Consider the following 26366-nt stretch of genomic DNA (forward strand, 5'->3'; position numbering starts at 1 on the left):
GTCAGCACTCACTACAAGGTCTGTTAAGTGCCTGTGCTGCGTGAATAGGAAGAAGTGCCACAAACGCATTTTTGTTCAACGTGTTTATTGCCAAACTGAGAAGATTTAATGTCAAATTTTGCTTTTAGTTTGGGCACACAAGCCCGGAAACTGTTTCTGCCTACATATGTTTCGTCCTACTGTCGACTGATAGTCAACAAACCTTTCCAGAAAATTTGTTTAATGACAGCGGTTCGGTTGATAATTGAAACAAAGCAATATTCGCATCATGGGCAAGTCAATTCTCAACTCACAAACAAACAAGCAACTAAACACAAACGCACCCACCATTGATTTAATAACACCAATTCGGAATTATTACATCAAGAAGGCATTTAGTTTAACGAAACACAAAATCGTTAACAATATTTCTACCAGACAGAGTTTAAGACACACACACTACGTTTTGACTGAAATCTTATGATTTCAGATAAGACTTAAAAATGCAGGATTCCATTTCTGCACTGCTTTGCCACAATCGAGCACGTCCAACTTGAACGTCACGCCGCCACGTAGATCACGTCTAGGGTCATGACGCCATCGACAGATTGCAGTTCTTAAGCAAAAATGTGAGTTGAATGGCCTTTTCATGCTGCATATAAGACTAGACACTGACTCTTACCTGAGTTCATATCAGATGACTTTGACAGCTTCATTTTTATCCCGATGCCCGAATACAACTTCACACGTTTTCTGAAGTTCTTTCAGAGTCAGTTCGTTTGCGGCGCAAGGGATTTCAAACAGTACTGTTCCCAGATTATCGCCTGCTCCTGTAACATATTGTATGAGTACTAAAAAATCCCCGAAAGATCCTTTGTAAAATGACCCATGTTACAATATACGTGGAAAGCAAATTAAAAGCCAGACAAAAACAGCAATTATCGTACAATAATACGATAAATTACTTGAAATGCTTGTTTTTTGAAAACCAAAATAGCGGAAACACGAGATAATCTCCTAGTCTGTAAGATTAAGTTCCACAAACCTCTACAATCTTCTTCAACCAAGTTGGCAAAAAATACTAAATAAACTAAAGGCAATATGCAATGCAGGTAGTATTTAAGACTCACATGCCGTTTTCAGGCGCCAAAGATGATGCAAGTACAGGTGTAAAGTCTGCATGCTAGTCTGCATACACAACCCACAGTTTTACGCGCAATAAAATAATTTAGACTCTTGTACTTGTGGATCTTAATGCAAATTATGTGGTTTTGGAATAAAACAACGCGTAAATACAAAATATATATAGAATCAGGTCAATAAGCTTAAAAATGTACTACACAAACTGGTAAAAAATGTACTACACAAACTGGCACGAACAGTTTATGTCAAAAAGACACAAAATTTAGTTCATTTTACAATGATTTTTTTTCCTTTCTTGACAATGCTTGAAAGAAAAATGCGAAGTTAGACATTTAAATCTCCTCAAGAGAACCCTTGCAGGTAATCCTACCTTACTGGTTAAAGGTAATTGTTGAATAGTTTTGAAAACATAATTGGTAATGGTCAAACAACATCTTAAAGTGAAGTGATCATAAACTAAAGCAATTTTTAAGATAAGATGAGAGATGAGTTTATTTCGCTAGGTGAAAATAGCGACACAACAGCACTAAAACTATCACCAAGCCGGAAATAGCTGCGCAACGTTAAGACGTTATGGAGCACAAAACATTGAAGGGCACAATTGGTGGATCATGGTTGAACGCGCTGCAGCTACACAGTATTAAAAGGCGTTGGGTGACGGGGGCTCACAAGAAAGTGAGGTTGGCGCATTGTGGGTAAACACGACTGGCGGGTTGGGGGGCTGGGGGGTAGCATTGGTGGAACCAGTCGAGGAGGGCCTATAAACTAACCACCCGTGTTAGGGAAAGAGGGTGGGGTTCGACAGGAAAAGAAACCACCGAAAGAAACAGTGTCGGATAGTTTCAAGCGCCGAAAGAAAGGACACAAAAAAATGTTTACAATTTAGTTTTAAACTTTGGAATTATGGGTTAATCAGTTATTTGATTAATGAATCATTTGTTTGATCATTTTGTTTTGACTAAAAAAAAGCAAAATTAAAAAAAGAAACACAATAACATGAAAACATTGCATTACAATAGAACATTTTTGAACACAATTTTACTTTGATGATACAGTGGTACAGTGACGATCAAGGCACATTTTTTTAACGTGTAAACAGAATCACTGTGTTTCAAATTGCAACAGCAGTTGCACCATAAACTGCTTTGTTAATTTCAAACTCCACTGTCCAAGCATCTGAAGTTGGTTCGTAAACTTCAACTGACTTCAGCATTCCATTTTTACCACTCCTGTAAATAAATATTTTTTTAACACTCAAGATAAATACTAAAAATTGCAACAAAGCACAAAAGACTTACAGTATATATTGTCATGTGGGAAACATTATAATTTGATGAGATAGAGTTTGAAAAAAGTTGTGAAACACTGATTTAAATCCCTTTTAAAAAGTTACATCATAAATCATTGACTCCAGTTTGTTGTGTTGCACAATATAAGTAAAAAATGTCTCAACATTTACTTTTTCTTTCTCCCGTAAGGTTTATCTACTTAATTCTTACCCTCCAATAACATACATTTTGTTTCCAACCACACAAACAGATGGATGGTGACGTGCATGTTGAAGAGATGCAACTGTTTCCCATCTGTTCATTCTTGCCTCATATTTTTCAACAGTTGACAAACTACCATTATTATACCCTCCTGGTAAAAGAAAAATGGTTTCAAACATGTATTCTTTTGAAGTAGTAGTACACATAAACGTGGCATTCACATATTTTGAGATTGATATTTTGTCTGCACCCTTCATGCCCTAAAGGTGATATATTCAACTAACGAAAAACTGAATACAAACAGTCAGTAATGATATAAAATATTTTTTGTCCTGTCAATGATCATTATGGACATAGGGTTTAAAAACAAATTACCTATTGCATATATGTTTCCATTCAATACAACACAAGCTAACCCATTCCTTGCTTGATTGAGTGGTGCAATCTCATTCCATACATCACTCCTCACATCATAACGTTCACATGAAGACAATGATTTGTTGCCATCATAACCTCCGATGCAATAAAGTGAATCTAAACAATGATTTGGATTTTTTTTAATTTTAAGAATTCCTGCCTTATTGATTAATGTCTCTCAGTTGTAAAAGACATTACATTAAAAAAATATCTAATATTCCAAATATTAGACAGCTGTTGGTATTGTAGGTTGGTTTCCCAAATAATATTGTGCAATATACAAGCAATTTTATTCATAGAAAAATGTTTAACAAACATGTTTAGGCCAAAACCCAACTAATACAAAAATGTGGTAGTTGACAGAAAGGTTGTCTTAAATAACCCCCAAAGCTTTACAAATTGTTTCAAAAAGTGTTTAGAATTGAAAAGGCCAGTTTGACCAAAATTTCACCAATATGTTTCAAAAATTTCCCAAAAAATCATACACACATAAGTTGCACTCCGTATAAAATTATATTGCGAATGATTCGGTATTAAATAAATTTAAAATTTTCTGATAGGTTAGTTTTAATCAAAATCTAAACAAACAAAATCAAGTACAGCATTTTAGTAAATAGATGTTTTAACATATTTTGTTGTTGTAAACAAATTTAACGTTACTTTTTCAAGTAACCTTCTAAAACAGTTCCATGGAAAGCTCGTACATATAACATATTGCTTATTTTGGTCCACTTGTTGTCAGGGATGTCAAACTTTTCACAACTTGACAGTGTTGCATGACCATTCCGACCTCCAGTAACATAAATCTGATCTGTAAAATAAGCATGTGCGTATTGCAACAAATAACTTTTTTCCAGGACAAAAATGTAAAAATATAGAGTACCCTTTTTACATACCCTTACCCTTTTTACTTTCAAACCTAAATAACATTTTTAAATCACTACAATCATAAAACTAAACAAACTGTTTTACCAAATAGAAGAGTGGCTTTCTGATATACTTCCATTTTATATATTCTATACGATATTTACCAATTTACTATACACATCATTTGATCTACACATATGATTGTTTTTGTAAATAAAAACTAATGGGTCCCCACACGCATGTTTGTGCGGATTTACGGTAAACAAATGTTGCGGTGATTTTTACATTCTTAAGGACAAATTTTTAGAAAGCATTAACCCAACAATAAAAAAAATTGTTCGTATTCTTTTTGACTATTATTGTCATGTAATTACAAAAACATTAAAAAAACGTAACAAAGACTTAAATCTAATCTCTTGCTTTAACCCAGATATAGTCCTCCAAGGTCGGGCAATTTTTTTTAGAAAGCTGTAACAGTTGTGTTACAGACACTTTAAATTAAAAAGCAATTTGCTACAAGTGTATACATAACAAATTGTTTTTCATTTAACTTTGTTTCGCAAAACGAGTACCATTGACCTGTAGTAACCTCTCAGGGTGCACACGCCAAACGACTGTTTGACCTTTTGACACCGTTTTCAATAGCACGCCGTCATTCATGTTCAACAATACTGTTAAGCCTAATTTATACATGCCTTAAGTATTGACTCCTAAATTGATTGTTAAAAAAACGCTACGTTATGAAGAAAGTTCTGAGCTGTGTTTGTAATACCGACTAGTTGACCTTAAGTAACCCGTGATCATGCGGCGGCCAACCTGACAGCGAGCATTTAAAAAAACATTTATTTGGCAAAAAAGTCAAGTTAATTTTTTCATCTTAACTTTTATTAACAAAGTTTTTCTTGACATATACAAAACCGAAGCACGGTTATTAGGCTTAAATTACGTCATAGGTGTAAAACCTTCGCCAAAACTAAAAATGTGAGTGATAACTTAATAAAACGACATAGCATTGCTGTGCAAAACAGCTGATTTCTAATCACTGAAACGACGTCTCGTAAAACGTCTGGCCGACGTCAAGCTGAGCCCTCCCGCTATCGTAAACCAGTGAGTTACTCTCTTGGTACTTCTGCCTACAGTGTCTTTCTTGACCAAACGAGCGTTAGACACATTTACGTTTCGGGGGCCTGTGGGTGAATCTCTGGGTCATACGAGGTCAAAATTCACATGGACCATCTTTAGACCAATATCTGTAATGTGTGTAAAATTGAAAAAGTTTGAACCATTCTTTCTTGACCAAAACGTGGGAACAATAGCCGCGCTAAAAATTTCACGTTTTGGGGTGCTGTGGGTGAACCGAGGGATCAAACGGGGTCAAAATTCACATGGACCATCTTTAGACCAATACCTATTATGTGTGTCAATTTGAAAAAGTTTGAACCATTCTTTCTTGACCAAAATGTGGGAACAAATCCGCGCTAAAAATTTCACGTTTTGGGGGGCTGTGGGTGAACCGAGGGATCAAACGGGGTCAAAATTCACATGGACCATCTTTACACCAATATCTGTAATATGTGTAAATTTGAAAAAGTTTGAACCATTCTTTCTTGACCAAAACGTGGGAACAAATCTGCGTTAGAAAGAAAAAAAGAAAAAAGAAAAAAAGAAAAAAGAAAAAAAGAAAAAAAAATATAGACAAAAACAATAGTTTTATTAAACATGGGTGTTTCAAATATTGTACACCAGAAAGCCACATGTCCCCACGATTTAATTTTAGGCTTTGTATACCAAAGGTGGACTTTGTATACCACACGACATCAAAATTGCTGTTTAAAACACAAACAATCACATACTTTTAATCAATCCAGATCCACCTCCTATGCGACCTTCCAACATATCTGACATTGGAACCCATTCTGTTTGTTTATTCAAGTCCAACATTTCACAACTTTTATAGGGATTTAAAAGACCCCCAGATTTAGCCCCTCCAAAGATATGTAACTTATCTCCCACTTTTTGCGATGCCACATGACAACGCCCATGGTTTAGGTGCTGTAAAACATATCTAACATGACAATGTTTTTTAATTAACAATATTGATTTCTATCAGTAAATGAGTATTGGACTTTGTGTTTACATTTTGGGTTGCATATTGATAAACAATAGATATAAGTTGGTACTTTATTTTCAAAGACCTTTCATATGCGTACAAACAACAACATCTAATTACCCTGAAATCAGTCTTAATTTCTCTGCATACCACCAGATTCTGAATTTATTTAAACTAGTTCACCCTTTACTTGAAATCTAGAAAATATCACTCTGTGAACCATAACTTTGACAGTTTTTAAATCAGATGTAAAAAGTCCTGAAGAAGGCTTTGATGAGACAAGTGCAAAAGCTTTAGTTAACATTATCATAATACCACTACTAAACAAAATGATTACAAGGTTTTTTTTCACATTATTATATGTACATATAAGCTTAGAAAGAAACCAGTTTAACTTACTGGCAACTGCCTGGATTGTTTTGTGTTGACATCATAAATCACGCAGTTTTTCAACGAACCGTTGCCACCAATCAATGCAAATTCACTGAAGTTATCACAAACAGAGACTGGGTTGTTAGACTTCAGAAGAGCTTCCACAAGAATATTATTGCATTTCAAACTCTTCTTCACCATGCTCTAAACGAATTTGATAGATATAAAACAAACTGGTATACAGACGAATCCAGTTAATCGCATACCGGTAAATCGCATAATCCATTTAATTGCATCAAAATTAAAAATCCCAAACTGTCGCCCATCGTTTGTTAAGAAAATCGTTCGGTTAATCGCATAAACCGGATATTCGCATCGATTTTCAACGAAACATGCAATTAACCGAATTGACAAACTCTGTGAGAAAGTCCAACAGACCACGTTTTTTGGAATAAAAAACGACGATATGATAGTAAAATCCTCCGGGGGTAATGTACGTAAAAAAGACATAGATGCATATTTGTATTCTACACAAATAACGCATCTAATTTCAACGTTGAAAATGACATGTCTCAACCATAAAATATTTTTTTAAAGTTATGGGGAGATTAAGTCAGCGTTCAGTTTACCCCTGTGCAATAACTAGTAGTCGTTATCTCATAGCCGTGCACATTGGTCCTTGTTTGTTGGATTATCTAAATGCAAAAGTGATATAACAAGCGTTTAAATAAAGAGTTAAACGTGTTAAAACTAGAAGGGTGGCTTAGCACATATTGCCCTTGCATATACACTATAACCTATTTTAAAACATAAATATATTTCCCATGCTTATTTTGTATTGGGTCCCATATTAGCCATCGTCTTTTATAACTTTAGTCGTTTCTGCAGGCAAAAACTCATGGGTCCCCACACATGTAAAGTCGAAAATAATGCAATTCAAGAGATAACCATGAGAAAGTCGGGTGATGAAAGGTAAAATAACAGTGATCGGCACTGGGCTTAAATAATAATACTATGTAGAATACAAGCTATAAAATTAGATTCAACCCAGATATTCTTTGAAGTATGTCCTATTTAACGTTTTAAAAAACTGACCCATTTTAGGGGGCTAGTAGAGCAACTAATTGGGTTCGACACACAAACTAAAAAATATGTAAAAACCACAATGACTCAATGAATAGTACTGCAAAATTTCAGCCCAATCCGCCAATGTTAAAAATTTTGACCACTAGAGGTGTTTTGAGCAACAACCGTTAATGTTTTTGACGTCATAGGGCTGTTAACAAGCCCCTAACTGCCATGGTGCAAAAACAACCACCAAGCAACCCACCAATGAGCAACATACAACTTTTTGCCCTTGTAACACTATTGCTCCAAAGAAATCTTTCGTTTGTGGTGACCAGTAACATACAAATACGTTTTACACTTGAGGGGCTTGTGGGGTAAATGTTAGGACTACAGGGTTGAACACAACAATTGACACATATAAATGGCATACTATACAAGAAATCCAAATTTCAGCCAATTCTGACACTGTTTAAGAACTCACCCATTTTAGGGGGCTAACGGGGTAAATAATGGGGTTATCAACAAAACAAAGTGGGATGCACATCTACATAACTACATCTACCATCTGTGCAAATTTCACCCAAATCCATCAAACATTTGATGGTAAAACGAGTCGGACAAACTTCGGGGCAAAAACAACCATTTTAGGGGGCGAGCGGGGTCAATACTGGGGTTATCATCACAAAAACAAAGTGGGATGCACATCTACATAACTACAACTACCATCTGTGTAAATTTCATCCAAATCCATCAAACATTTGATGGAAAAACGAGTCGGACAAACTTCTGGGAAAAAATACCCATTTTAGGGGGCTAGCGGGGTAAATACTGGTGTTATCAACAAAACCAAAGTGGGATGCACATCTACATAACTACATCTACCATCTGTGTAAATTTCATCCAAATCCATCAAGGATTTGATGTAAAAACGAGTCGGACAAACTTTGGGTAGAAGAAAAAAAAAAGAAAAAAAAAGAATAAAAAAGAAAAAAGAAAGAAAAAAAACACAAACATTTTGAGTAAAATCAATTACGAAACTGGTGTTCCGGCAAAGACGCTGATTGCAATTTATTACTGAGTGCGAACTGCACCAAATTCGAAATATTGAACTGTATTAAAATTTAAACAGTGTTAAATGTAAAACAAATGGTTAAAAAAGTTTTCTGTTATATCGTTGATGACCCGCCAAACGCCGTAATGATTGTAAAAAATGTAAGATCGCAAGTAATCACACTATATTGTTTAGAATCACGTAGTTGGTAACGTGCCAATGATTGCCATATTTTATGTCTTCTATTCGTGACCTTGCGCAACTTATCAGGTTGATCACCGATTAAGAAAGGCATTTATTCCTCTAGTATTTGTTGCTGGTTTAAATTCTTTAACCAACGATCACACGTTGATCACGTGACAGTCACGGTAATCTTGCAGCTGCAGCTTTGCTGAGTAAGCTAGAAAGTAGCGCCACATTCTGAGTCTTTAAAGGTTTGTTAAAATCAATTGTTCGTTTTGTCATAGGTTAACGCAGCGGTTCTTAACCTTTTTTTGTTCACGCCCCCCTAAGGTGTTTGTCGGGCATTTCACGCCCCCCTGAAACAGGTGAAAAACGACAGTTTTTTTGGAACACATGCAGCAATGAAACTACAAGAAGTCTCCGTTGCCTATGTTGTAAACCAGGGATCACCTAATTACAGCCCAGGGGCGTTAAATGTGCGAATTCATTATACATTTCAGTAATAATTTTACCTTGTCTAACAGGATTACATTACAAGTATCATCCAAAAGCAGTTTGTTACGTCACAGACAAAGGCAAAGAATAGTACTTGTGTGCGAACAATTGCCTTTTTACTTTGTGGTAGAATAAACGTGCATTAGTTGGTATGTGACAGTTTTAGATTTTTTATAATTTTATAATTAAACAGCAGTACAATCTTAATACAAATAACATCGTAGGAAGACATGAAGACCCTTTGTGATCTGGTCAAAATCGCCTCGCGTGTCCCACAGTTTGGGAAAGGCTGCGTTAGGGCTTGTAACCCATGCGGCTCTCGAGCGTGATTATTAAAATTATCCGGCCCGCAGTTAAAAAAAATTGGTGAGCCCTGTTCTAAACTGACAAACCAAAAACTTTGCCTTCTATGTCATTAATCAAAATTTGTGTTACGCCATATGGTATCGCATCATACTATTCGTTTCTTTTTTGAAAACGTGGTGCTCGCAAACAATACACTACACTTGCAAAATTATTTTAGGGGGAGGTGAGTCCAAAGTTAAATAGATTTGGTTATTTAACTTTTGGCTCACGTTTTCAAAAAAGAAACGAATAGTATGATGCGATACCATATACACCCCCCCTGGAAATGTCTCGCGCCCCCCTAAGGGGCGTGCCCCCCCGGTTAAAAACCACTGGGTTAACGGGTTATAAAAGAAACTGATGCAGCTCGCCTTAGCGTCCTTGCGCTGTAGAATGTGCCGAAGTTGTAAGTTTGACTAGGTTTCAGTCGTGTACTTTCAGGTTTGGGCTTGGTTACAAATATGCATCTAGCACTTTGCCGTTTAACGCGTTTGTTTGAACTGGAAAACGAAATAGGTCAGAAACAACAGACAATTTTACGTGTATATTATGCGAGAGGCCTAGCACATTTATAAGGGAAACTACCCAAAACAAGACTAAAACGTCATAAACCGCAGGGAAGTCGTCACAGGGAAGTTCCAAATTTAAATGTTGGGCCCCTTGGCTACGATGCGATGTAACATATCTTTTTGAGTAAACCTGACTGCAAGAGAAAGCACAAATCAAGCGAACCGTGGCATGTGCGCCAATTAAAGAGTGTGTGTGCGTTTCTACTGTATCTTCAACACGCTTGGGCGATTGCACCATAGCCACGACAGTTAGGAAAGCATGAAGTCTTGTATTTTGACTTGAGAGTACTTTTTTTATTTCTCGGCAACAAAAGAGAGAAAATACTGCTCCATTGCCATAGTTGAGCGTCACTGCCACTTTGTTTTAGATCGGGAAGCTAAAATGAGCACTTTAGTTAATGGCGTGTACTGTTTACATAGCAACCGGATTATCGCATAATCTGGTTAATCGCATCAAATGCCCTTGGCAAATCGATGATGCGATTAACGTCTGTATTTTATATTTTTAATTCATTAGCATGATTCTACAAAAAACACACAGATAGAGTACTTCTTCCATTTTTCTTTGATTACCTGGTTTAACTGGCATTTGAATATCCAGTCACTATAACAGTTTTAAAATGTTTTCTTTATAATGGAATGACTTCTTGCAAATTGGTTGGTCATAATCATAAATAAATATTTTTATCATAAAAAAGTTTAAAGGTCTAAGAGTAACAATGCCTTTGATAGGGTGACTTCAACAATTTTGATGTTGTAATGACCAAAAAACTTTCCGCAATAATTTTACAAAAAAGAAAAATACCTCTTTGTAAACTTGAGAAAGGAAATTTGAGCTCATTAAAGTTGGATCAAGTTGTGAGAAAAGATTCACAAACAATTCCTCACGTTGAAGAGGATTGTGATTAACCCATTGTACAATCGCAGTAAAAACAGCTTCTTCACAAGTCTACAAGGCACATGTTTTAGTCACACACAAATGTTAGATGTCTTTTTTGATAGTACTAAACCATTGGTTCCCAAACTGTGGGCCATGGCCCAGTAGTGGGCCACCAAGACATTTTCAATAGGCCACATAGCCATTTGAATAGATTCTACTGTTTTGTAATACTGTAGATGTTATGCGCTTTGTTTTGATAAACGTAATTTTTGCAAAGAATTCTGAATCATTAAAAACTAGAAGGGTGGCTTAGCACATTTTGTCATTGCCTATACACTATAACCTATTTTAAAACATTCATATATTTCCTCTGCTTATTTTATATTGGGTCCCACATTATCCAGCGTCTTTTATAACCTTAGTTGTTTCTGCAGGCAGAAACACATGGGTCCCCACACATGCAAAGTTAAAAATAATGCATTTCAAGAGATTACCATGAGAAAGTCGGGTGTTGTAAGGTAAAACACAGTGATCAGCACTGGGCTTTAATAATAATACTATGAAACCACAATAATTCAATCAATAGTACTACAAAATTTGAGCCCAATCCGCCAATGTTTAAAGGTTTAACCACTAGAGGTGTTTTGAGCAACAACCATTAATGCTTCTGACTACATAGGGCTGTTAACAACCCCCTAACTGCCATGGTGCAAAAACATCCAACAAGCAACCCACAAACACAAGTAACACACAACTGGTTGCCCTTGACTATTGGGCCACAGAAATCTTTCGTTTGTGGTGCCCAATAACATACAAATACGTTTTACACTTTGGGGGCTAGTGGGGTTAATGTTGGGCTACAGGGTTGAACACAACAATCAACACCTATAAATGGCCTCTTCTTCAAGCTATCCAAATTGCAGCCCATTCCGACACTGTTTAAAACCTCACCCATTTTAAGGGGTTAACAGGGTAAATACTGGGGTTATCAACACAAACAAAGTGGGAAGCACATCTACATAACTATCTTTACCATATGTGTAAGTTTCATCCGAATCCATTAAACATTTGATGGCAAAACGAGTCGGACAAACTTTGCGGGGTAAAAAAACATTTTAGGGGGCTAGCGGGTAAGTACTGGGGTTATCAACAAAACAAAGTGATATGCACATCTACATAACTATATCTACCATCTGTGCAAATTTCACCCAAATCCATCATACATTTGATGGAAAAAAGAGTCAGACAAACTATGGGTGAAAAAAACATTTTAGGGGGCTAGCGGGATAAATAGTGGGGTTATCATCACAAACAAAGTGGGATGCACATCTACATAACTATATCTACCATCTGTGCAAATTTCACCCAAATCCATTAAACATTTGATGGAAAAACGAGTCGGACAAACTTTGGGTGAAAAAAAAAACATTTTAGGGGGCTAGCGGGGTAAATAGTGGGGTTATCAACACAAACAAAGTGGGATGCACATCTACATAACTATACCTACCATCTGTGTAAGTTTCATCTAAATTCATTAAACATTTAATGGCAAAACGAGTCGGACAAACTTTGGGGTAAAAGGGGGCTAGCGGGGTAAATACTGGGGTTATCAACAAAACCAAAGTGGGATGCACATCTACATAACTATATCTACCATCTGTGTAAATTTCATCGAAATCCATCAAACATTTCATGGAAAAACGAGTCGGACAAACTTTGGGGGAGAAAAAAAAAGAAAAAACAAAGAAAAAAAAAGAAAAAAAAAGAAAAAAAACAAAAACAATTTGAGTAAAATCAATATGTGTCCCCTTCAGGGAAGGGGACCCATAATAAATTGCTGGATAATTTCGCCTGTTTTTGAGTTATTTTTTTGTTGGTGCCCAATTTTACAGCACATGGTGGGCCATGAATCGCTATTAAATAGACATTTAACCAACAGACCAAAAAAGTTTTGGAATCCCTTTGCTAAACCAACCCTAAACTAAAAACCATGTGATAAACCAGTTTTAATAGAAAGAAATACACCTTATAAAAAAAATTTGTTGGCCTATGAAAACGCTGTTGGATGAGGCTAATCCGGGAAAAAATGATAAAATATTTTTATCTTGAAATAATATTATGGGTTTGTTCTATATACCTTTACAATGCTCTACATCAGGCGTGGGCAGACTACGGCCGCAGGCCGCATCCCGGCAAAGGATTTCATGTGGCCCGCCTAACGTTAGTAAATTTGAAAGAGAAGCTTACCGAGCACCGCTAAATAGTATCATTAGCATAGGTGTAAAGTTTTAAAAGATACCTGAGTGCGACTTGCCGATACCTATAGATGCAGTATCTGTTCCCGTACCATACTTTGAGACTAAACGCGGATACTTTTTATGTGCTGCAGCCTGTTGTTTCTGCCATGTTATTTTGCAAACAGTCAATTGACACATTTGCAGAATGAGCAATATTAACAAAGATTTAGTTTTTGCGTAATTTGTTACGGCGTGAAACAAAAGCAAAAACAATTTACGGTTTCAAATGCAGCCTACTTTACACTGTTGACACCAAAACTTTGGTCACCTTAGGTCAAGTTTAGGCCACTGCAGTACTTTGCAAATGGACATTAAACACGGCTATAAAATCGTTACTCGCACAACAACTAAAGATGTATATAAAAGTAACTTACTAACAATAACACATAGTGCTGCCTATGTTGCAATAAATGACTCTTCGATTAAAAAAATACAATTGATGCGTTTCAAACAATGTTTGCACGATCAGAGTGGCAACAAACGTATTTGTATTTTGCTGGAAATATAATATGTTAATTTTTTGAGTTACTATGAAATTCAGAACTTTTGAATACTACTCTACGAGCCATTCGGACCAACTTTCAACTCAAGCTACAGAAACCTTTTTAAATTTGAAATAAAATGCCACTGTAAAAACATTTTTATGTTCGACTTTTTGTTGTTAGTTTGTTCCTTGCATATTAGGTGCACTTGGCAAACCATATTTGTCAGCAGTGAAAGCAAATAAAACGTCGAACGTTCCCTCATAGCATTGAATTATGTGTTTTCTTCAGACAAGGACACAGATTTAAACACTAAATTCCCTGGCATGTCAGGGAAAATTCTGACGTATGGCAACCCTAGTCTAAACTACATCACTGCAGCCAAGATTTTAAACATGACACATACCTTAGGTCTCTGCTTAATAATGGCAGACATGTCATCAACATCAAGTTGTATGAAATCTTCTTGTTTCAGAATTGTTGTAAAGTTTTCAGCAACTGTCTTGTCAGTTTTTGCAATTACATCAACAAGGTTGTACCGTTGAGCATAAGCACGGAGTTTCAAGCAATTATCCACAGATACAATTTGAAGAATACAAGTGTTGCAAAAAGCCTTCAGATCTAAATCAATGATGACATATCAATTATTTTGTAAAAAGTAATAACAACAAATGCCTTATACCTTTCATCTGTGTATATTCAGCATCTTCCAAAACATCCATCACATTATCTTCAGTTACCTCGATATCACCCAAGTAAGCATAATCCAAAACGTTTTCCAACCTTTTAGGTGGAATCTTTTCAACAGGCACCACATTGTCATATTTCTCCTTCATCTGTTAAAAGTTTTTGTAAAGCATTGTTGAATATATAGATGTACTTTTTTAAATTGACCTTGTTAAGGCATATGTTTTATTTAAAAAACAAACTAAGAGAAAAGTTTTTAGAAAGTAAAAACACTGTTTCTGTAGTAAATTTAGAAAGAAGTTTAAGACCATTTAAAATTTGTTCAATGCCGAGAAGGTCAGGTATCGTTAAGGTTAAGGAAAACTAGGCTTGCCATACGTCCCGGTTTAGCCGGGACTGTCCTGGTTTTAAGGGTCTGTCCCGGTGTCCCGCCCGGTTAGCCGATATGTCCCGTTTTTTTCAAGTTTATGCAGCCATCCGGTACGTTTAATTGACTCTCACCTATGTTGCTATTAAAAGTGGATTGTCGTGCTTTGGTTTGTTGTTCACTACATTTATTTTGATGAAAGTGGCATTGTTACATCACTGTATAATTGTGAGTTGATTGTTCCTGCTTTCAATGGATAAGTATAGTTGGCTGCAAGATAGTTTGCTAGATTTGTGAAGCACTTCAAAGTGTGACAATCAGACTGCAAAAATATTTCGAAAATGCCTAAAAGAAAATGTAAATTAACTAGTCAGCTCAAAATAGACTACCTATATATACGAGAGACGCATGATGACAAGGTTTACTGTGATCGTTGTCGGTCTGTTTTTTTTTTAATACCACATGTTGATGTCGTTAAAAATGTTTGTGTTTTCTGCTGCGTTCACAAATACACAGCCAGATTTTGTTGATTATAATCAGGTCAACCACCTTCAGGCAGATCGTACAGAAGAGGTCGCGACGGCATTGTCCTATATTAGTAATATCACCCACCAGGATTTTTTTAAGGTATGGTTTGGGTGACAGCTAAGTAGTTTTAAGAGACCGCAAGTGTTTCATTTAAATACCAAAAAAATCCATATTTAATTTTGGGAAACCGCTGGAGAAATTTACCGAAACGGTCCCCCAAAACACCTTAAAAAAACACTGTCACCTTCTATGCTAACCTTTGTTCCCCCAATACAAAAGAAACTAGAAAAAATTGTTTGGAAGTGTCCCGGTTTAAAGTAAAAAAAAAAAAAAAAATATGGCAAGCCTAAGGAAAACCAAAAGTGGTACCTCAACATTAAACATTGTTCGGAAATAATCTGATGCAGCACCAAGAATACTTTCATGAACTGCATATATTTTCCCTTCAGACTGTAGCACTCTGTTACAGTGTCGTTTCGCTCCTTTTCTGTCTCTGCAATGGTACGGTGTTAAAAAGACAAATAAATAAAACATCACATAACAATAACACCAAACAAATATACCGATTTAAATAGTCCAAAATATTTTCTTGGTGTGTTCTTCTATCTTTTGCTGATGGTCTCATTGTGTAAATGGGAATTTTACAGAAGCATGAATAGAAAAGAAGTTTTCACTAAAATGGTATTTAGTGCCTTATTAAAGTATGCAATCAAAACACACAACCCTATGCTTCTTAACAGATAGATGGAAGTTAATTTAGGGTTGATAAAGCTGTTCATAAGTTTAATGCAGCAGGTTCGCTTTTTAGCAAAGCTATAAAAAATCACTTGGTGAAGGTCTTAAACAAATTAGATACGGCTCTGATGATAATCTTCTCTATATTACTTGCGATTAAAAGCAAATCACCAACAGTAAACTTGGAATCTTGCACTACTTTCAATCGTTTGAAAACTGTAGCCTACTCTGCAAACATCTAAACATACACTAAGAAAAAAAAACAGTGTTTTACTTGGACGCACGACTAATTCCAAATGCAGATAACAAACCATTGCTTTTGTGACTAGTACTTGGAAGTTCACACGGGTAACTAATTAGTACAGCAATTTCAAACTTACACACATTATTGATTTTTTAAATTCCTAAACCAAACTTGAGATCTCAGATGTGTAAACATGTTAAGTTGAAAACGCCATAATTTTTTGGGTAAAATACAAATTATTGATTAATATATTTCAAGGGCGACCAGTATACGATATACTGAACCGAGCTCTTAAGCAAAAAAACGAAGAAAATCAAAACTAATCCTACACGAACTAAAAATAAGGAAAATCAAAATGGTGTAGGGAAATCCCCTATTTACAAATCAACAGTTTAACATAGAAATTTCGCCATTTATTTAAAAAACTAATTTGACACGAAAGTTCCATGTGAGCAAGAAACACTGGAAAGAGAATACAAAAACTTTAGGGTTTCTTTTCAAGTCGAACCAAAACCCTTTTTCCTAACACGGGTGGTTTGATTCTAAGCCCCCTCGACTGGTCCCACCAACGTCTCCCCCCCCCCCCCCAGACGGGTTACTCACAGCGCGCCAAACTCACTTTCTGGTGTGCTGCCGTCACATAACGCTTTATAATACGGTTTAGCTGCAGTGCGTTTAATTAACCAGCAATTGTGCCATCCACTTTCTTGTGTCCCATGACGTCTTAACGTTGCGCGGCTATTTCTGGCTTAATGATTGTTTAGTGCAATTGTGTTGCTATGTGTTCTTTCACCAAGGGAAATAAAGTTTTCCGCCAACTTACAACGCTACATCAGACTCTAATCGTGAATGTACCTTCTTCTAACTTGCCGGAAATAAAATCTAGCTTAATTCGATTGTTGCAGCTTGTTTTTTTTTACAAAAAGACTTCTGTGAAATCCTTAAACAAAATTATGGAAAAGAAACTATGGTCTCGCCTTTGAGAATTAAGCTATCACTTTGTGCTTTCTTCACATATTTTCCCTACTGTACTGCTGCTAAGTTGACCCAAGCAAACAGTATATCTGGCAATGGTCAATATTGACACGGAAAACAGAGAATACAGCTTCTATACACTTGAAGATTATGCTAACTTAACAGCAGCAGACTGCAAGGTCTGTTAAGTACCTGTGCAGCTGAAAAAATTGAAAAATATCAATGTGTTTACTACCGAACTGAGATGATTTAATGTCAAACTTTGCTTTTAGTTTGGGCACACAAGCCCGGAAACTGTTTCTGCCTACGTATGTTTCGTCCTACTGTCGACTGATAGTCAACAAACCTTTCCAGAAAGTTTGTTTAATGACAGCGGTTCGGTTGATAATTGAAACAAAGCAATACTCATGGGCAAGTCAATTCTCAACTCACAAACAAATAAGGAACTAGACACAAACGCACCCACCATTGATTTAATAACACCAGTTCGGAATTATTATGTCAAGAAAACATTTAGTTTAACGACAGAGTTTAAGACACACACACTACGTTTTGACTGAAATCTTATGATTTCAGACAAGACTTAAAATGCAGGATTCCATTTCTCCACTGCTTTGCCTCAATCGAGCACGTCCAACTTGAACAACACGCCGTCACGTAGACAAGTCACCGGTCATGACGTCATCGACAGATTCCAGTGCAGACTGCAAGCAAAAATGTGAGTTGAATGGGCTTTTCATGCTGCACATGAGACTAGAGACAGAGTCTTACCTGAGCTCATTTCAGATGACTTTGACAACTTCATTTTTTTACCCCGATGCCCGAATACAACTTCGGAAGTCTTCGGAAGTTTTTCCGGTATCAGTTTGTTTGCAGCGCGAGGATTTTCGAGCAGTGCCGTTCCCAGATTAATACCGGGGCCTGTAACATATTGTAAGGGTAATAGAAAAAGCCCGAAAGATACTTTGTAAAATGACCCATGTTACAATATACGTTGAAAGCAAATTAAAAGCCAAACAAAAGCAGCAAATGTTTGTTTTTTGAAAACTAAAATGCGAAAACACGAGATAATCTCCTAGTCTGTAAGTTTAAGTTCCACAAACCTTTACAATCTTCTTTAACCAAGTTGGAAAATTATACCAAATAAACTAAAGGCAACATGCATTGCAGCTAGTATTTAAGACTCACATGCCGTTTTTAGGCCACTAAGATGAGGTAATTACAGGTGTAAAGTCTGCATGCTAGACTTCATAATAGTCGCGCTTGAAAAAAATACATTGCAAAAAAACGTGTTACCTAAACTGTGTTTTTTTACTTTACACCCCCACATGGAAAAAGGAAACTCCACAATTTTACGATACAGAAAAATTTCAAACGTGTTGCTTTCTGCAAAATTTTTGTTTGATCATTACTTTTTACAAAAGGTTCTTTTTTAAAGCAAAGTGCTTGAAAGAGGTAAAATGTATTACCTGAATACACAACCCACAGTTTTATGCGCAACAAAATAATTTAGACTCTTGTACTTGTGGATCTTAATGCAAATTATCTGGTTTTCGAATAAAAGAAGGCATAAATACAAAATATATGAAGCATCAGTTCAATAAGCTTCAAAATGTACTACACAAACTGGTAATGCAGGAAAAGTTTATGTTAAAAAGACGCAGATTTAGCTCATTTAATCATGAATTTTTTTTCCTTTCTTGACCATGCTTGAAAGAAAAAGGTGAAGTTAGACATTTAAATCTGCTCAAGAGAACCCTTGCAGGTAATCCTACCTTACTGGTTAAAGGTAATTGTTGAATAGTTTTGAAAACATAATTGGTAATGGTCAAACAACATCTTAAAGTGAAGTGATCATAAACTAAAGCAATTTTTGGATCATTTTGTTTAGACTAAAAAAAACGCAAAATTTAAAAAAAGAAACACAATAACATGAGAACATTGCATTACAGTCGAACATTTTTGAACATAATTTTACTTTGATGATACAGTGGTACAGTGACAATCAAGGCACATTTTTTTAACGTGTAAACAGAATCACTGTGTTTCATATTGCAACAGCAGTTGCACCGTAAACTGCTTTGTTAATTTCAAACTCCACTGTCCAAGCATCTGAAGTTGGTTCGTAAACTTCAACTGAATTCAGCATTCCATTTTTACCATTCCTGTAAATAAATATTTTCTTAACACTCAAAGTAAATACTAAAAATTGCAACAAAGCACAAAAGACTTACAGTATATATTGTCATGTGGGAAACATTATAATTTGATGAGATAGAGTTTGAAAAAAGTTGTGAAACACTGATTTAAATCCCTTTTGAAAAGTTACATCATAAATCATTGATTCCAGTTTGTTGTGTTGCACAACAGAAGTAAAAAATGTCCAAACATTCACTTTTTGTTTCTCCCTAAAGGTTTATCTTTTTAATTCCTACCCTCCAATAACATAGATTTTGTTTCCAATCACACAAGCAGATGGATATTGATGTGCATGTTGAAGAGATGCAACAGTTTCCCATCTGTTCATTCTTGCCTCATATTTTTCAACAGTTGACAAGCTACCATTATAAACCCCTCCTGGTAAAAGAAAAACTGTTTCAGACATTTATTCTTTGGTAGTAGTAGTACACATAAACGTGGCTCATTCATGCCTAAAAGGTGATACATTCAACTAACGAAAAACTGAATGCAAACAGTCAGTAATGATATAAAATATTTTTTGCCCCATCAATAATCATTACGGACATAGGGTTTAAAAACAAATTACCGATTGCATATATATTTCCATTCAATTCACTGCAAGCTAACCCATTCCTTGCTTGATTGAGTGGTGCTATCTTATTCCATACATCACTCCTCACATCATAACGTTCACATGAGGAGAGATGTTTGGTGTCATCAGAACCTCCGATGCAATAAAGTGAATCTGTAAGAATATGTTTGAAATTGTAGCTTTTCATTCTAAATGAAAGGAAAAAAGCTAATTCTTTTTTAATTTTAAGAATTCCTGCCTTATTGATTAATGTCTCTCAGTTGTAAAAGACAGTACATTAAAAAAATATCTAACATTCCAAATATTAGACAGCTGTTGGTATTGTAGGTTGGTTTCCCAAGTAATATTGTGCAACATACAAGCAATTTTATTCATAGAAAATTGTGTAAGACACAATTTACGTTCAGGCCAAAACCCAACTAATACAAAAATGTGCTAATTTTGGCATGACAGAAAGGTTGTCTTAAATAATACCCAAAGCTCCACAAATTATTTCAAATGCTTTTTTATTCTTTACCAACATTTCAACAATATGTGTGTGAAATTTGCAGAAAAATATCATACACATATAAGTTGCACTCTGTTAAAAACTGCATTACAACTGATTCAGTAAATTGAATAAAATTAAAATTTCTTGACAGGTTAGTTTCAATCAAAATGTTTAAAAAACATGTTTTAAGGGTCCGGACCCCCCCCCTTTTCAAAAAGTCGTGCGTAAATTAAATAGGCCAAAATCGTTCCGTTTATCACTGCGTGATAACAGGGAGTCGTTATCTCAAAGACGCGAGCCTTCAATGTCTTGTATTGGCTTGTTATCTAATCGCCAATTGTGACGTAACAAGGGTTTAATAAGGAGGTTTATGCGCTAACAATCGGAAAGTTACGTTTCGGCTAGGACGCTGGTAGCAGTTTCTTGCTAAGTGGTAACTGCACTTAGTGCAACATATCAAACTGTTTTTGCGTTTGAACAATGTAAAAGTGTTAAAAACGTGTAATGTTGTGTTGCTTTGATCCGCCAAACACGTAATAGTTTGTCAAAAACATTAGATCGATGTAAATCGAGTTATGTTATTAGGATAATTTGTGACTTGCCAGGCACGATTTATGACTTCTTCAGTTACCATCTTTAGTGCATTCGTGACATTGCGCAACTTAACAGTAGGATTACCGCTTCAGCAAGAGATTTAGTTCTTTAGAAATTTGACCTTTTTTTAAGCAACGATTTTGATTACCTGACAGTCACGCTTATTTTGCAGCTGCAGTTTGGCTGAGTAAGCTAGATAGCAGCGGCGAAATCAGAAAACTACAAAGCTTTCGCTAAAATTACCTGTTCTTCCTGTCAATTAGATGGGTAGAGAAACCGCCAATTTTGGAAAAAGTGCTTTGCCGCATAACGCGTCGTTTTGAACGACGTGTGACGTCATAATGACGTCATTAGGGATTTCCCCCAAAAAAATGTTGGACCCCCCCCCTTTAAAAATTTCTGGATACGCCCCTGCTACAATCATAAAATTAAACAAACTGTTTTACCAAATAGTACCAAGATCCTATTGTTCTTATGAATAACAAAACAATTTTGTGAGCTTGGATACCTTGAAACAAACTTTGCAAAGATTATTTTAAGTTTATACAAATGACTAATTTCCTGACAATATTTCCCATTTTTCACAGTGGAATTATGAAAGTTTTCTTGAAAACAAGTGTTTCAAAAATTGTAAACCAGAAAGCCACACAACCTCATGATTTCAATTTAGGCCTTGTATGCCCAGGGAAAATGGCCTCAAAGTTTTTAACACAAACAATCACATACCTCTGATCAATCCAGATCCACCTCCTTCACGACCTTCCAACATATCTGGCATTGCAACCCATCCTGATTGTTTATTCAAGTCCAACATTTCAACAAGTTTTGAGTCTGCCCCTCCAAAGATGTGTATCTTATTTCCAACTTTTTGTGATGTCACATAACAACGTCCATGGTTTAGATCCTGTAAACAATTACTCCATAAGATAACATTTTATGTAATTAACAATCTTGATTTTTTTATCAATACATGAGTGTCAGAGTAAGAGTTCAAACATTTATTGCTATGGCTTGAATATTGATAAACAATCAATATAAGTTAGTACTTTATTTTCAAAGACTTGATATGTGTACATGTTCTTGTTCTCTATAAATATCACCCTACTGTTAGTTACTGTTAGTTAATTTCGCATTGCACTAATCTATTTACTATGATTGCAATTTTATCATCAAAAAGTCACAAGGAAAATCGTAACTTTAAATGCTTTTATAGCAGACAAAAAAATTGAAGATGATTTAATCAGATTCAATGTCATAGAAGCATCAATGAATATTCCTACAACCACAACCTTCAAACCCAATGATTACAAGCTGTGCAAACACATTTTTACATTATTCTATGTGTACGTTTAGAAAATCGTTTAACTTACTGGTAACTGCCTGGATTGTTTAGTGTTGACATCATATATCACACATTCTTTCGATGAAACTACACCACCAATCAAAGCAAATTCACAAGAGTTCTTGCCAACAGAGGGTGGGTTGTTGGACTTTAACAAAGCTTCCACAAGAATATTATTGCATTTCAAACTGTTTTTCACCAAGCTCTAAACAAATTTGATAGATATGAAAACAAACTGGTATATTTTATATTTAGTGATTCTTCAATTTTTCTTTGATTACCTTGTTTAACTGGCATTTGAATATCCAGTCACTATAACAGTTTTAAAATGTTTTCTTCATAATGGAATGACTTCTTGCAAATTGGTTGGTCAGAATCAGAATTAAATATTTTTGTCATAAAAAAAGTTTAAAGGTCTAAGAGTAACAATGCTTTTGATAGGGTGACTTCAACAAGTTTGATGTTGTAATGACCAAAAAACTTTCCACAATAATTTTACAGAAGAAAAATACCTCTTTGTAAACTTGAGAAAGGAAATCTGAGCTCATTAGAGTTGGATCAAGCTGTGAAAAAAAAACCTCAAACAATGCTTCACGTTGAAGACAATTGTGATTAACCCATTGTACAATCCCAGTAAAAACAGCTTCTTCACAAGTCTGCAAGACACATGTTTTAGTCACACACAAATGTTAGATGTCTTTTTTGATAGTACTAAACCATTGGTTCCCAAACTGTGGGCCATGGCCCAGTACTAGGCCACCAAGACATTTTCAATGGGCCACAGAGCCATTTGAATAGATTCTACTGTTTTGTAATACTGTAGATGTTATGCGCTTTGTTTTGAAAAACGTAATTTTTGCAAAGAATTCTGAATCTTGTAGCCAAATTTCAGGAGCATGTATCTCATTAAAAATAAATTGCTGGATAATTTCGCCTGTTTTTGAGTTATTTTTTTGTTGGTGCCCAAATTTACAGCACGTGGTGGGCCACAAGTCGCTATTAAATAGACATTTGGGCCACAGACCAAAAAAATTTTGGAACCCCTTTGCTAAACCAACCCTAAACTAAAACACCATGTGATAAAACAGTTTTAATAGAAAGAAATACACCTTGTGCAAAAAAAAATTTTGTTGGCCTATAAAAACGCTGTTGGATGAGGCTAATCCGGGAAAAAATGATAAATTTTTTTTTTTTTTTTATATATATATAAGGTTCGACTTTTTGTTGTTAGTTAGTTCCTTGCATGTTAGGTGCATTTGGCAAACCATATTTGTCAGCAGTGAAAGCAAATAAAACTGCGAACATTCCCTCATAGCATTGAAATGTGTGTTTTCTTCAAACGCGGATTTTAATTTCTGTATTTAACATGTATTGTTAGACAACTCGTAACAAACAAGTATTGTTACGCACGCACACACTCTGCAAAATGAAAAAGTAACCTTGTGCATTAACCTGTGCTCATTACTATAAACTTTCTCCGTTGGTACATTAATACATTAATAAAGTGAGTATATTTTATACATAAATTACGGACTTTTAAGTACATTTTAAGCATTTCTTCCTGACGCAGATTTAAACACTAAATTCCCTGGCATGTCAGGGGAAATTCTGACGTATGGCAACCCTAGTCTAAACTACATCAATGCAGCCAAGATTTTAAACATGACACATACCTTAGGTCTCTGCTTAATAATGGCAGACATGTCATCAACATCAAGTTGCATGAAATCTTCTTGTTTCAGAATTGTTGTAAAGTTTTCAGCAACTGTCTTGTCAGTTTTTGCAATTACATCATCAAGGTTGTACCGTTGAGCATAAGCTCGAAGTTTCAAGCAATTATCCACAGATATAAATTCAAGGATACAAGTGTTGCAAAACGCCTTCAGATCTAAATCAATGTGGGCATATAAATTGTTAAATAAATTTGGGCGATTACAAATGCCTTATACCTTTCATCTGTGTATATTCAGCATCTTCCAAAACTTCCATTACATTATCTTCTGTTACTTCCATGTTGCCCAAGTAAGCATAATCCAATATGTTTTCCAACCTTTTAGGTGGAATCTTTTCAACAGGCACCACATTGTCATATTTTTCCTTCATCTGTTAATATAATGGTTAAGCATTGTGATAAACACATATAAATTAGATTCTTCACCACAATGTTGAGGCAAATGTTTTAATGTAAAAAAAGCTGAAAAAACTGGTTTCTACTTGGAATTTGAAAACATTGTTTCTACATTTAATTTGGATAAGTAAAATTTGTATGCGCTTTACACCATTTGAAATTTGTTACATATATATCAAGAAGGTCAGCTATCCATGCTCAAAGACATCAATAAGTCCTACCTCAACATTGAACATTGTCCGAAAATAATCTGATGCAGCACCAAGAATAATTTCATGAACTGAATAGTTTTTCCCTTCAGACTGAAGTACTCTGTCACAGTGTCGTTTTGCTTCTTTCCTGTCTCTGCAATGGTAAGGTGTTAAAAATAAATAAAACATCACATCAAAATAAAACTAAAAAATACCGATTCAGGTAGTCTAAAATATTTTCTTGGTGTATTCTTCTATGTTCTGCTGATGGTCTCATTGTGAAAATGGTTATTTACAAAAAGCATGAATACAAATGAGTTTGGACTAAAACCGTATTTAGTGCCTTATTAAAGTTTGCAATTAAAACACACAACCCTATGTTTCTTAACAGATAGATGTAAGTGAATTTAAGGTTGGTAAAGCTGTTCATGACTTCAAGACAGTGCAAAGCTTCTTAGAATCACTTGTAAAAGGTCTAAAAAAAATTAAATAAGGCTCTGATGAAAATCTTCTCTATATTGTTTGTGATTGGATGTAAAACATCATAAACAGTATCCTTGAAATTTTGCAAGCTAGTGACTTTCAATGGTTTGCAAATATCCAAACAAACTCCAAAAAAATGAAACAAGTGTTTGGCTAGGACACACAATTAATTCCAGTTGCAGATAACAAACCATTGCTTTTGTGACTACTGGGAAGTTCACACAGGTAACTAATTAGTACACCAATTTCAAACTTACACACATTATTGATTTTTTAATCCTAAACCAAACTTGAGATCTCAGATGTGTAAACATGTTAAGTTGAAAACGCCAGATACTTGCTGCAATGTACAGATTGTTTTTTTGGGTAAAATACTAAACATTGATTAATATATTTCAAGGGCGTCCAGTATACGCTATACTAAACCGAGCTCTTAAGCAGAAAACCGAACAAAATCAAAACTAATTTTACAGGAACTAAAAATAAGAAAAATCAAAATGATGTAGGGAAATCCCCTTTTCCAAGTCAACAGTTTCGACATAGAAATTTCGCCATTTATTTATTAATACCTGATGATTTTCTGATAATTTGAATCAAAAAAATAATTTGACACGAAAAGTTCCATGTGAGCAAGAAACACTGCAAAGACATTACAAAAACTTTAGGGGTTTCTTTTCCAGTCAAACCAAAACCTTTTTTCATACACGGGTGGTTAGATTCTAGGGCCCCCTCGGCTGGTCCCACCAACGTTCCCCCCAGTCGTGTTACAGTGCGCCAAATTAACTTTCTGGTGAGCTCCTGTCACATAATGCTTTATAAACGGTGTAGCAGCAGGGCGTTTAATAATCCACTAATTGTGCCATCCACTTTCTTGCGCCCCATAGCGCCTTAACGTTGGCGGCTATTTCTGCCTTAATGGTTGTTAAGTGCAATTGTGTTGCTATGTGTTCTTTCACCAGGCAAAATAATGTCTTGGAATGTCTTTTCTGAACGCAACCGCCAACTTACAACGCTACATCAGACTCTAACATGATTGTACCATCTTCTTCTAAAACCTAGCTTTAATCGACTATTGTAACCT

The 26366-nt window shown here is 35.4% G+C and overlaps 2 protein-coding genes across 4 annotated transcripts; both read right to left on the reverse strand.

Moving 5' to 3' along the window:
- Positions 1-1410: 1410 nt before the first annotated feature.
- Positions 1411-25183, reverse strand: LOC145224130 (kelch-like protein 12). 3 transcript variants are annotated; one of them, XM_080090562.1, is made up of 11 exons: positions 25018-25183; positions 24833-24956; positions 24433-24586; positions 24157-24371; positions 22996-23139; positions 22512-22688; positions 21868-22045; positions 3703-3840; positions 2988-3146; positions 2637-2763; positions 1411-2351 (listed from the first exon to the last, which is right to left on the reverse strand). In XM_080090562.1, exons 1-11 carry the CDS (start codon positions 25077-25079, stop codon positions 2234-2236), a joined length of 1596 nt encoding a protein of 531 aa, XP_079946688.1. In that variant the 5' UTR covers positions 25080-25183; the 3' UTR covers positions 1411-2233. The 3 variants fall into 3 exon arrangements, 2 of the variants coding, with proteins under 2 accessions (XP_079946688.1, XP_079946687.1); XM_080090561.1 differs by having other exon boundaries at positions 2622-2763; XR_013859570.1 differs by lacking the exons at positions 1411-2351; positions 2637-2763; positions 2988-3146; positions 3703-3840 and adding exons at positions 17742-17988; positions 18056-19449; positions 19720-19861; positions 20052-20210.
- Positions 5742-16057, reverse strand: LOC145222263 (kelch-like protein 12). Its single transcript, XM_080088349.1, has 7 exons — positions 15894-16057; positions 15700-15823; positions 14431-14584; positions 14155-14369; positions 10895-11038; positions 6406-6582; positions 5742-5948 (listed from the first exon to the last, which is right to left on the reverse strand). The coding sequence occupies exons 1-7, from the start codon at positions 15953-15955 to the stop codon at positions 5742-5744; spliced, it is 1083 nt and encodes a 360-aa protein (XP_079944475.1). The 5' UTR covers positions 15956-16057.
- Positions 25184-26366: the final 1183 nt, after the last annotated feature.

This window comes from Phallusia mammillata, chromosome 4 (genome assembly GCF_965637545.1).
Source record: "Phallusia mammillata chromosome 4, kaPhaMamm4.hap1.1, whole genome shotgun sequence".
In the NCBI taxonomy this organism is placed as follows: Eukaryota; Metazoa; Chordata; class Ascidiacea; order Phlebobranchia; family Ascidiidae; genus Phallusia; species Phallusia mammillata.

What these genes read in the sequence shown, in the direction of transcription:
- LOC145222263 (XM_080088349.1), bottom strand. Translation starts at nt 15,955, where the DNA reads ATGAGACCATCAGCAAAAGATAGAAGAACACACCAAGAAAATATTTTG. An exon ending in GAACAATGTTTAATGTTGAG is followed by an intron (nt 14,585 to 15,699) that starts GTACCACTTTTG and finishes AACTTTTAACAG; the next exon opens with ATGAAGGAGAAATATGACAA. An exon ending in AACAATCCAGGCAGTTGCCA is followed by an intron (nt 5,949 to 6,405) that starts GTAAGTTAAACT and finishes TATGTTTTACAG; the next exon opens with CACCTAAACCATGGGCGTTG.
- LOC145224130 (XM_080090561.1), bottom strand. Translation starts at nt 25,079, where the DNA reads ATGAGACCATCAGCAGAACATAGAAGAATACACCAAGAAAATATTTTA. An exon ending in AACAATCCAGGCAGTTACCA is followed by an intron (nt 22,046 to 22,511) that starts GTAAGTTAAACG and finishes AATTGTTTACAG; the next exon opens with GATCTAAACCATGGACGTTG. An exon ending in CCATGGAACTGTTTTAGAAG is followed by an intron (nt 3,147 to 3,702) that starts GTTACTTGAAAA and finishes ATCATTGTTTAG; the next exon opens with ATTCACTTTATTGCATCGGA.